This window comes from Pseudophryne corroboree, chromosome 4 (assembly GCF_028390025.1).
Source record: "Pseudophryne corroboree isolate aPseCor3 chromosome 4, aPseCor3.hap2, whole genome shotgun sequence".
NCBI classification, from domain to species: Eukaryota; Metazoa; Chordata; class Amphibia; order Anura; family Myobatrachidae; genus Pseudophryne; species Pseudophryne corroboree.
The window spans coordinates 255540873-255553118 of NC_086447.1; the positions used below are offsets into that span (position 1 = coordinate 255540873).

At 45.1% G+C, this 12246-nt stretch overlaps 1 protein-coding gene across 7 annotated transcripts in view; it reads left to right on the forward strand.

Annotated features, from left to right (window-relative positions):
• Positions 1 to 900: 900 nt before the first annotated feature.
• Positions 901 to 12246, forward strand: part of MED12L (mediator complex subunit 12L) — a 1138385-nt gene continuing 1127039 nt past the window's right edge. For 4 of the 7 annotated variants that reach the window (XR_010175887.1, XM_063916058.1, XM_063916059.1 and 1 more), the window contains exons 1-2: positions 902 to 954; positions 7587 to 7766. Coding sequence is in view for 6 of the 7 variants with exons in the window: in XM_063916058.1 (XP_063772128.1) it covers positions 7668 to 7766 (99 nt within the window). In the remaining variant the exon portion in view is untranslated. Of the gene's footprint in view, positions 955 to 7586; positions 7767 to 12246 lie in introns of all 7 variants that reach the window. The other 3 variants (XM_063916055.1, XM_063916056.1, XM_063916060.1) reach the window with 2 other exon arrangements.

Here is a 12246-nt window from a genome sequence, read left to right on the forward strand (position 1 = left end):
AAGTACCCCCAACAGTTCATATTTTCCAGGTCTCCTCACAGGATTGCAAGTGAAATAATTTGCTCCACCTGTGGGTCTTTTAAAATGAGTCAGTAAGTAATGAATACACCTGTTCAACTGTTAGGTGACCTGGAAAACATGAACTGTTGGGGATACTTGAGGACCGAGGTTGAGAACCACTGCTCTGCAGCTCCACTCCATCAACAGTGTACATGTAACACTGGGGTCTATTGAAGAAGTGAAAAGTTTTGAGAAATGAGCCAGTGGAAAAGTTGCCCATGGCAACCAATCAGCATTGAAGTAACAGTTATAATTTGCTTACTTTAAAATTGTATGGAGCAGCTGATTGGTTGCCATGGGCAACTTCTCCACTGACTCACTTCTCCACTCTTTTCACTGCTTCATGAATAGACCCCACTGAGTGGCTGTTCATATACAGATGGAGCCGCGCTCATCTGAGGCGGCTCCATCGCAAACTAGTACTCCCGGCGTGACTAGACGATCCATCCACCTAGTCACGTGGGAGTGCACAGAGACGCTCCCATTCAAAGCGTCTCTGCCAAGGCGCTGAGACGCTCTCCATTTAAGTTAATGGGGAGTGTCTCCGCTATGGACGTGCGCGCCCAGGCGGGCAGGGATGCTCTCGGAGATAGGTGCGCCCAGGTGTAGCAGTTTGAGTCATCCACTGGTGTGTGCCTAAATAATGCTGTAATACCAACACTTGCACACACATTCCATTGCCTGCAGTATTACATACCTCCCAACATGACCCTCTCCAGGAGGGACAGAATGCTCTGCTCCTGGACTTCCCTCTTAATTTAGGATTGCATCACCTGTGCTGAAACACCTTTCTTATCCATTACCTGTTTGAAACAGATGCCGGCAATCTTGAATTAAGAGAAAAAATCCAGAAGCAGAGCATTTTGTCCCTCCTGGAGAGGGACATGTTGGGAGGTATGGTATTAGCATATTTTGGCAGTACCGCTGTGTACAAAGACACAGCTTCACCTCTTAATCAGGCCGAGTATCTATATTGCATGAACTACACATTGCTTTAACAGATTTATAATAGTGCATACCAGTGGTTCTTAAACTCGGTCCACAGATGCCCAAGTGTACTCATTACTCACTGACATATTTTAAAAGATCCACAGGTGGAGCTAATTATTTCACTTGCGATTCTGTGAGGAGACCTGGAAAACATGAACTGTTCGGGGTCCTGAGGACCGAGTTTGAGAACCTGGGGTGTGGTGTATCTATAACGGGTGCAGTGTGTGTGGTGCACACAGGCTCGTAAGTCTAAAGGGGGCACCCACTGCACCCATTATTTGAATACTTACTCCTCCGGAGTCCCGTGCCATCGCCAGCAGTGCTGTGGAATCACTGTGAAAAAGGCGCAGCGCCCATTTTCACGGTGTTATGCACATGTGCAGTAGAGAAATCATTGGGAAAATGGCCACTGCGCCATTTTCCCAGTGATCTGCACATGCGCAGTAGAGTCTGAGCCCTCTTATTTAATTGACTTCCTGTAAACAATGAAAGTAATTTCATGCATACTGTGTTTTGTTCAAAATACTGATCAGGATATAATAATAATAATAATAATAATAATAATAATAATAATAAGTATATTATTCATTTTGTCTAACCAAAGTGTGTGTGGGTAGCACTCTTGTTTCTGTTATCACACTTAATGAATATATAGTATCAGCATTCTCAGGAAGATGAGAAGAATACACCAAAGTACAGGTAAAAGTTGAGTAAATGAAAATGAATCAAGACTCAAATGTGTGTCCTTCCCCTTTAACATCCCCGTGACGTGGCCAGCTGTGCAGTGGGTTGGAAACCGGCAGCCTGACAGACGTCAGCCTGTGCTGCAGCTGGAAGAGCAAGTGCATGGTGATGCTGTGCTGATCAGAGCCAGGGCTCTGCAGGCACTGCAGCACTCACCGGATCCCTCCCAGAGCCTGCAGCACAGATCCGCTCTGTTCACTGACCTGCTCTCAATATCATCTGCAAGCCTTGTCATCACTCTCCCTGCCCCCACTCATCTGTATCTGCTGCTGATGCTGAGGCACTAAATCTGCAGCATCCCCGGCTTGCACCATATCCCTGGTGACACCAGCAAGTAACCTGGCCAGGAGGTCACCCCACTACCAGGCACCGGAGAGAGACCGGACACCAGTGCTGCATAGCCTGAGGCCAAGGCAAGTAGAAGTGCACACACCAGATACAGCAGCCGGCTGCTATAATAGTTCCCTGCTTTTGTGTAGGAGTCCTGCTTAGCAACCGCAAGGGGAAAAAAATCTACTACATTGGTACCACCAGCTCTAAAGCCAGGCATGATTTGTACATTATTAACCGTTGCAGTAAAGGGAAGTGTTAGCAGAGCTGCCAGGAGTAACAGGTTCAGGGAGCAGCACAGAGGTAATTGCTGCCCTTACTGTATAGCATGAGATCATAGGAGGATCAGACAGGTCTGCAGTGAGTTTGCCAAGAATTTTTCATGGGACAATGTGACAAGCCTGATTTGAAGGAGGGTTATATGGGGCAAATCAACCAATCTAATAAGCAAAGAGCATTTATTATTCTATAAAGATTTCATATGCCAGAGATTTCAAGTGCCCACTGATCTGTGCCTGCCTTAGTTATTGTGTTTTGTATTTTATTTAGTGTGTAAAAGCATAACAGTATATTTACACATCAACGGGTCCTAAATGGAGTCTAAAGTGTGCAATTATACACTTATGTTTTAATTTCATTTATACATGGCTAAATTAGTTACAATAAATATTCAGTCCTTTGTAACTTCTATTCAACTTGGAGGCTTCATACCACTCTGTTCTTTTACTAGCACGTTAAGGGCCTGATTCTGATTCGCAAGCAGTGTTGATGCTGCACGCAGTTGGCCAATGTTTTAATTCCGCACAAGTGACCGCACAGCACATGCTTCCCGATTGTTAGCGTTCAGAGACGCAGAACACAATCAGATGCACGGTCTGTGGGTATTCCTGGGAGGTAACAGGAATTTGCTAAGCAGATGCAGATGTGTCGCTGTAAGCAGCTGTGTAGAAAGACGCACAGCTGCTCAGACAGGAGGCTGCGGTCATACGGAGAAACTGCTCCCGCCATATAGCTGGTGCAAGTTTTGATGGCGGGTCTTAAGACGCACTGAGAAGGAAATGCACCACCGCAGGAAGCTGCAAGTGTGCGTCTCCGTATTACGAATACCAGCCTTATTAGCATAAAGCTAATAGGCTCCACGGTGGGGTGTGTATCGTTTCACCGGCAGCCAGGATCCCAGCAGGCAGCATCCAGACGCCGGGACCCCAGCCGCAGGATGCCGGCGGGGGAGTGTGCCAGAAGCCTCTTACAGGCTTAGCCGCCACGGGTTCTGTTCCCACCCTATGGGTGTCGTAGCATGCCGACTGTCGGGATTGTGAAGGGGCGGGATGTAGGGGGAGGTAACATAACTGCATACCCCACAGTGCACCTGCATTCAGGGCTGCTTAGATCCATGCAGCCTCTTATTGCCCCATCCCTTCTGCATTTGGTCTAGACCAGTGGTTCCCAACCTGTGGTACACGTATACCTGAATGTACACTGCGGACTGCTTGGGGTGTACTTAAAAACAAAGCCACTAATGGCGAAAGTCTCCAGCGTCCCCCCGGCGCATGCGTTGCGCGCTAGGAGGATGCCGGGTAGTCCTGAAAGTGTGGCACCTGACACCGCCTCCACTTCCCGGCCTGCTGGGAGCATGATTGTGATGTAATCACGCTCCCGCGGCTGGCGCAGAGAGCACCTTGGGGGCTGGCTGGGCATGGGATATAGGTCACAGCGTCTCTGTCACCGTCGCGTCTTGTTTTCTTCTTGCTGGTGGGAGGCAAAAGCGATCCTTACTGAATTTAGCCGATGTTCGGGGACTGCGCAGGACCCCTGTGCAGAATGGGTCCTGCGATCGCTTCTCTACAATGCACACGCCTCTGCCTGAGTGACAGGGGGTGGGACAAGGGCGGGGGCGGCCAGCGTTGGGGAAAACTGGGGCGTGTCGCTCCTGTTTTCCAGGAGTGGTGAGGCCGAGGACTGCATCGCGAGACGCAGTTTCCTTGGCCTCGGAAGCCGCACTGCGACGGCAAGGCTGAGAAAGCTTAGGCCTGCTCAGCCTGCCGTCGCAAATTAACATTGCAGAAGCAATGTGATCGCAAATGCAGGGAGGAGGTGGTATGCAGCTTAGCAATTGCAATCCTTAGTGAATTAGGCCTTACAGTATGGGCCTAAATCAGACCCGATCACTCGCTAGGAGTTTTTTGCACTGCTGCGAGCAGATAGTCGCCGCCTATAGAGGAGTGTATGTTTGCTTTGCAAGTGTGCGAACGCATGTGCAGCCGGGCGGTACAAAAAAGTTTTGTGCAGTGTCTGAGTTGCCCAGGACTTACTCAGCCGCTGCGATCACTTCAGCCTGTCCGTGGCTGGAATTGACGTCAGACACCCACCCGGCAAATGCCTGGACACGCCTGCATTTTTCCTACCACTCCCAGAAAACGGTCAGTTTACACCCATAAACGCATTCTCCCTGTCAATCTCCTTGCGATCGACTGTACGAATGCATTCTTCATACAATCCATCGCCCAGCACTGATCCGCTTTGTAGCCGTACGACGCGCCTGCGCATTGCGGCGCATATGCATGAGCAGTTCTGACCTGTAATTCAGCGCGGCAAAAAATCCTAGCGTGCTTTCAGGTCTGAATGACCCCCTATGTTCGTGCAGGTTCATGTCTGTGGAATGTGCCTGTGCAATGATGTGTTTAAGCTTAAATTGATATTATTGACCTGATTAGAACTCAAAGGACGAATTCGAACACAGAAATCAGTACTTAATAATCAGTACAGTTTACTGTTTGAATTAAAGTGTTAATTAAGAAAGTGTTACAATTTTACGATTAAAAATAGTTTAAATAGCTTTAAAGAATAAAATTTTTTGCAAGTTGCTCATTTTAATATGAGCGTCCAACAAAAACTGCAAATTTCGAACCATGACCTATTGACTAACATGTTTGTGGCCTTCTAACCGATTTAAAATATTCATGTATATCTATTCATCACGTACTCTGCAATGGGGATGGTACCGGGATCCCAGCGCTTGGGATGCCGGCGGTCAGAATACCGACAGGGGCATCCCGACGCGCAGGATCTCGACAACTACTAGGTAGGTATACTAAGCCTAACCTCCCTAACCCAAACCCTCCCATTCCGCAGCCTGACCCTAACCCTCCACAAGTACCACCCCCCATCCTGCCGCAGCCTAACCCTAACCCTGCCCGGTTGTGCCTGAACTCAACCCACCCTCCCTGCAGCCTAAACCTAACCCTCCTACCCCCGCAGCCTAACACGGTGGTGCCTAACCCTAACTCTCCTTCTCTGCAGCCTAACCCTAAGGGATATTTCACACACTGGTCTTGACCGGACGGCTAAAATCTGGACAAAAGTTGTCAGTTTTTTTTGTCAGACGGCAGTGCCTTTCACACACAACGGCTTTGAGACGTGTTTAATACTGTGCGCATGCACAGCAACAGTGGCACAAAACAACCGGTGTGTGTGAAAGAGCACATTCACACACACACACACTCCACTGCCTTCAGAGACGGCACGGGCCGGCAGCCGTCCTATTGGCCCCTTTCACACTAGTCAGCACGGCAAACTCCCAGATGGCTCTTTGTCGTGCCGGGATTGTAATGAATATATAAGCCCATTGGGTCCTTTCACACAGCACGGACACAGCCCAGTCGCTGTGTAGCAGCCAGAAATATCCACTGAATAGGACGGCTGCCCGGCCGTGCCGTCCCTGAAGGCCGTGAAGTGTGTGTGCGTGAATGTGCTCTGTCACACACACCGGGTGTTTTGTGCCACTGCTGTTGTGCATGCGCACAGAATTAAACACAGTTCAAAGCCCCTGTGTGTGAAAGGCACTGCCGGCCGACAAAAAAATGGATAACTTTTGTCTGGCTTTTTGCCGTCCGGTCAAAACCGGCGTGTGTGAAACAGACCATTCAGTGGATATTTCTGGCTGCAGCACAGCGACTGGGCCATATCCGTGCCGTGTGAAAGGACCCGATGGGCTAATATATTCATTACAATCTCGGCATGGCAAAAAGCCGTCCGGGAGTTTGCCGTGCCGGTCTATGCCGGCTAGCGTGAAAGGGGCCTACCCTTCTACCCTCTGCAGCCTACCCCTATCCCTTTCCCCACAGCCTAACCTTCCACGGACTAACCCTAAGTAGCCCCGAAATACTTCAGTTTGGGATGCCGGAAGACGGAATCCCGGTGCCGACATTGCGATCGATATCGGAATCCCGGCGTTGGTATTCTGAACAGTGTTGGGATTAAAGGGTCAGTAATCCGACTGCGGCCATCCCGAACACCGGGATCCTGACCGGATCCCATTCCACAAACACCTGCATGCCTCTTTTCTCTCTATACTCCTCCAGTGCTGAAACAATAACTGTGCCCTCCAACCTCGCACTGTCACTGTTACCTCACTAGTCCAATGACTGTTACCCCACTCGCCCAATCATAGTGCCATGTTAAACCAGAGCTAAATCCCTATTCCAGGGCTTCCTCCTGCAACAGCATGTCTGTGCTCAGTCCAAGAACTGCTTTGTAGTAGACTCTAGACGTTCCGGCAAATCTAATTTCACTGTAAAATTTGCATTTATGCTATAATGTTTCTTTATTTCAGAAGTGTCAAATTTATTTTTTCCTAAATGAGTTTTGTAGATTAGTTATGCAAAGTACGTGCTCCGTTTTTCCACTGTTTGTTTTCAATGCATTTCAGATATGAAAATAAAGTAGTGTTTTCTATAGTTATGGTGTACTTACTTATGTTACATGTCTCCCAGGAGAGTGTGGTTCATTAGATCTACAGTAAAAAGGTAGACTGTCAATGGGGCAACTCCAAATGGTCGACATGCAAAAGATCAACAGGGTCAAAAGGTCGCAGGGTCAACAGGTTGACCTGGAAAAGGTAGACAACAGGGACTTCTTCTGTTTTTACTCCATTTGTGCCTGATTCTGGATAAGAAAGCACTTGGGGGATGTAAGGATAAAACACACCTTTTCAGTGCCATGCAAATGCAACATTCTGAAGCTCATGCACTAGTGTGTGAGAGGGAAACAGTGCTTTCAAATGAACGTGATGTTTGCTTAAAGCAGTAGCAGCATTTATCTACTGTATGTGACAGAGCCTAAGTGACAACATACTGTACATTAGTTATTCCCCTGATAGTTTAGGAATGTGTTTAGTTCAGTTGTTTTCAAACCGTGTTCTTAAACCTCAGTAGCAGTACAAGTGCAGTGGATGTATCAATACACCTGTCCCCTTCTGGGGAAGACAACTGCTGGGTGAGGTCTCAAGGTCAGGATTGAGAAGTCACACTCCTCTACTGTAGGTATCTTCGCACCCAAGCATGTGACTGCTTTCTGCTCACCAGACCTGAAGCAATCATGCAGTAGTGTGTGACTCACACGTTCTTGTCTCCTGGAGACTGAATGGAGCTAACTAACTGGTATCTGTCTTTTTGTACTTTCAGATTTGCTGGGAGTTTATTCTGTCTCCTTGCAGTGACTCCTTGTGCCCTACCTAATTCCAGCACAGATTATCATGAAAAGTCATGGCTGCTTTGGGGATTCTTAGCTATGAGCAGAGACCTCTGAAAAGACCACGACTTGGACCACCTGATGTCTACCCACAGGATCCCAAGCAGAAAGAGGTGAGGGTTTTTCACAATATTGATGAGATACGCAGAGCCGGCCCTAACCAATATGATGCCCTAGGCAAGATTTTGTCTGGTGCCCCCTAGCACCACCGCTGGTTCCCCCTCTGACAGTGCACCTCTTTCCTAGCACCATCACCCCTCACCCATAGCAGTCCTTATTTTGGTGTTTGTTCCCCCTATATTTTAAATAGGAACAGTTCGCGCATTTGGCGCACAGCCCAAAAATTGGTATGTTTTTGCTGGCACGGGGCATGGCCACAAAATAGTAACCCCAATTCCAATTACGCCACACAGTACTGCAACTTTATTCACATTTGATCATGCGATAGTGTCCATAATTCATATTACATCCCACAGTAGTATCACTATACCTTATAAACGTTACTCCTCACAGTAGAGCCCCTTATTCACATTACATCACACTGAATTGCTCCTTATTCACATTACACCACACCCTATTGCTCTTTATTCACATTAGACAACACAGTAGTGCCCTTTCTATATGCAATGCCACATAGTAGAGCACCTTATACACATAATGCCACACATTAGTAATGCATTTATACACATAATTCCACACAGTAATGCCCCTTACACATTATTAATGTCCTTATAAACATAATGCGCCTTACACATTATGACAACCTTTATTAATGTTTTTCTAGACGTTATTAGTGTAAACCACTAGTGGGTTCATCACTAAAAGAAAGGCTTAGTGTGTGGCGCACTCTTTTGAAATATTGATACAATATTAAAACATAACTTTTATTCAATCTTTAAAAATAAATCTATATAGCCAGGCAAAGCAAATCATCTGATAGCCTGAGAGCGCAGACTGTGGCATATGGGGCAACAGTAGAAAGGGAATCCGTTTCCACACACCAGGGACTCTCTTTTACATTCCTTTTCCTATCTGGTGTATTTCCAAAATGTTTTGAAAAAAATGTGTGTGTCATATGAAATTTATAACCGTAAGCTGTAACAGTAATAATAATTAGTTATAAGAAAATCACATTTGCATAGCTACTGATTAATGTCATATATCACCACATAAATGAATCCAGTCCATAGAGTGGTTATAAATGTGGAGATTTGACACGCTGATAAATGGGTCTAACTATATCTTTTTGGAAAATTGATTGGCTATCCCATCCTTGGGTGTATCTGTGTTGAATAGTCCTGGTTTTTAGGACATTAAAAGAGGTCTATGTATGTTCTAATAATACCATCCATGGTTCTCTTATGCACTGGGGCTATAGTACCTATGTTTATACACGATGTATCTTTTTGAGACCAGCTTCTAACTCAAAGGCACTAGAAACCTAATCAATACGTAGTGGGGTAACAGTTATTTTCTGGTTACTAATTAAGTATATATTGACTCCTCCTTTTCAGAGGAGTGAGATCAGCCAATTGTGTGTCCCCCTACACTCAATAAATTAATTCCATTTGTGAGTTTGTAATAATCATTTGAAATATCTATTATCTTGTTTATAACTTTCTTTCACTTACAGTTCTTATGAATGTAATCACAAGAGACAGTTTATTCATTATCTGATCTCTTGTATTTATTGTTATGTCAGCCATATAGTTGTTGCGAGTTGGTGGACATAACTTTGTATCAATTTACATCTGCACTATTACTGCAGTCTTGAACAGTAGACTGGTGTAAAAGATGGCTTTATGTTACAATACTTCCATACTTTCCTTTTAGGTACAAGCCTCGCTTTTGTAACAATCAGTGGGGCAGATGTATTATCCTGGAGAAGGCATAAGGAAGTGATAAACCAGTGATATGTGCAAGGTGATAATGGCACCAGCCAATCAGATCCTAACTGTTAATTTACATATTGGAGCTGATTGGCTGGGGCCTTTATCACCTTGCACATATCACTGGTTTATCACTTCCTTATGTCTTCTCCAGGTTAATACATCTGCCCCAGTGTCCTTAAAATCATAATAGACTACCAATGTAATGAGTCGCCTAAATTAAAATTCCTTGAATTAATAACCTATTAGCAATAATAATTTCTGAATAATAACTCACTCAGCTTGAATAATTTTTTGTTTTTCCTATTAATCTATATTTGTATTCCAATATTTTACTTACCCTAACCATATTGTAGAATCATATATCATCATGATATTTTGATCTTAGGGCTATTACTCCATTACTCTGCACTCTCAGGCTATCAGATGATTTGCTTTGCCTGGCTATAGAGATTTATTTTAAAAGATTGAATAAAAGTTATGTTTTAATATTGTATCAATATTTCAAAAGAGTGCGCCACACACTAAGCCTTTCTTTTAGTGATGAACCCACTAGTGGTTTACACTAATAACGTCTAGAAAAACATTGTAATTCAGCTTAGTGGCGCACCTCCAACCTAGTTCCAATTTGACCAGGGCCTCCTTTCTTTTAGCCCTTATTATAGTTTATTTATTGGTTGGTTATATATAATTGTTTCTGTGAATTTTTGAAAAAAATACCTGTGCATTATCCTTCAGACTTTTTGTCTTTCCCTCAAAAAACCTTTATTAATGCCCTTTTACACATAATGTCCCTTACATATATGCCGCACATTATTAATGCCCATATACACATAATGACACACATAGTGCCCCCTACACATTTGCTGCACATTATTAGTGCCCCTATACACATAATGACACACATACAGTAGTACCTTGTTACACATATGCCGCACATTATTAATGCCTTTATACACATAATGACACACATAGTGCCCCTTACACATATGTTGCACATTTTTAATGCATTTTTACATGACACACATAATGCTCCTTACACATATTCTGAACACTACTGCACAACCAACCCACTCACATGCATACAGCACTCACACTGCCACTAACACTGTGACCTCTGCCTCTGCTTGGATACAGATGTGTCCTCATAAATCTTGCCTCAATGCTAACGTCGGGCACCTTTTTTATGAAAATGCATCTTATTTGCATTGCTATGTGGCTAGGATGCACAAGCAGCTTCTGCTGATTAAAATGATATGCAGCATGCCTATATACTGTGTGAGACTGTGGCTGTATCTGCATAAGAAATGCTACACACAGAATATAGGCATGCCGCATATCATTTTAATCAGCAGAAGCTGCTGATGCCCCTAGGCATATCAAATGCCCTAGGCAATTGCCTAGTTTGCCTATGCCTATGGCCGGCTCTGGAGATACGACTGCTAAACAAAACATACAGGGGCTGATGCTTATGTCACATAGACTTAAGCCTATGGTTGTAACCTTTTGTTTTACTTACAGAATTCTCCTCCGCTATTAGGTATCTAGAAAAACATAAAGTGCTTTAATATGTACAGCAGAAACCACTAACAGCTAAAGGGCTCATACATCAGCTGTCCAATTCCATCTCTCTCCGATCCAATTTCCTGACGGTGGTGGCTGCTGCCTGTGGACTGCAGCGGTTACCACATATAAACATACATGTAATGCTGTATGTAATATATGTGCTGGCTGCCTTACACGTGGATCAGCAGCACTGCTGTGTTTCACTGACCTGCCGCTGCTGCATGGGACACAGCACTCAGCCTGTCTATCCTCTGTAAGCCCGCCCACAGACTCCTGTGAAACTAGCCAATGGGAGTCTGGGGGCAGGCTTATAGAGGAAAGTAGCAGAGTGCTGTGTCCCATGCAGCTGCGGCTCAATGAAACACAGCGGCGCGGTTGATCCCTGGGTAAGACAGCCATCACATATACTACATACAACATTGCATATATGTTTATATATGTTAACAGTAGCCGTCACCACTTTTCCCGGTCACCAATTCTCTGTTGATCAGCAAAATCCACCATGTTATAAATCCTCGACTTGCCGATTCTGATCATTTTTGGGTTGGAATCAGTGAAACAAGGATTTCCAGCATGTTGGATTTTGACTATTTTTTTTTTTTACACAATCATCAGCAAAATGCAAAATTGCGCCGATAGATTGTTGATGGATGGGCCCCTTTAGACGAGCACAAAATAGCATAATATATGCCAGAGCACCAAAGAAAGCACTTATTGTATAAGCATCAGCAGTGTACAGTATATGCAAACAGCCAATCACAAGCACTTTCACCTGCCCCTTACAACCTGTAAATAATATGACGGCCTCAAGTGTATATAGATGTATCCTCATACAGCTACACTATCCTAAGTACATAGGTTCTGTGCAACTCTACTAACACCATGTGTCTTAGGGCCTAATTCGTTTTTGCCCAGCGAGTGATCAGATCCAAACTGTGCATGCGTATGAGCCGCAATGCGCCGGTGCGTCTGGCGGCTACAACAGGCATCGGCTGTCATCGACAGGATGGTGCAGAGGATCCATTCGCACGAGCGTTCGCAAGGTGATTTACAGGAACAGACCGTTTGTGGGTGGCAACGGACCATTTTCAAGGAGTGTCCGGAAAAACGCAGGCGGGCTCAAGCATTTTCAGGAATT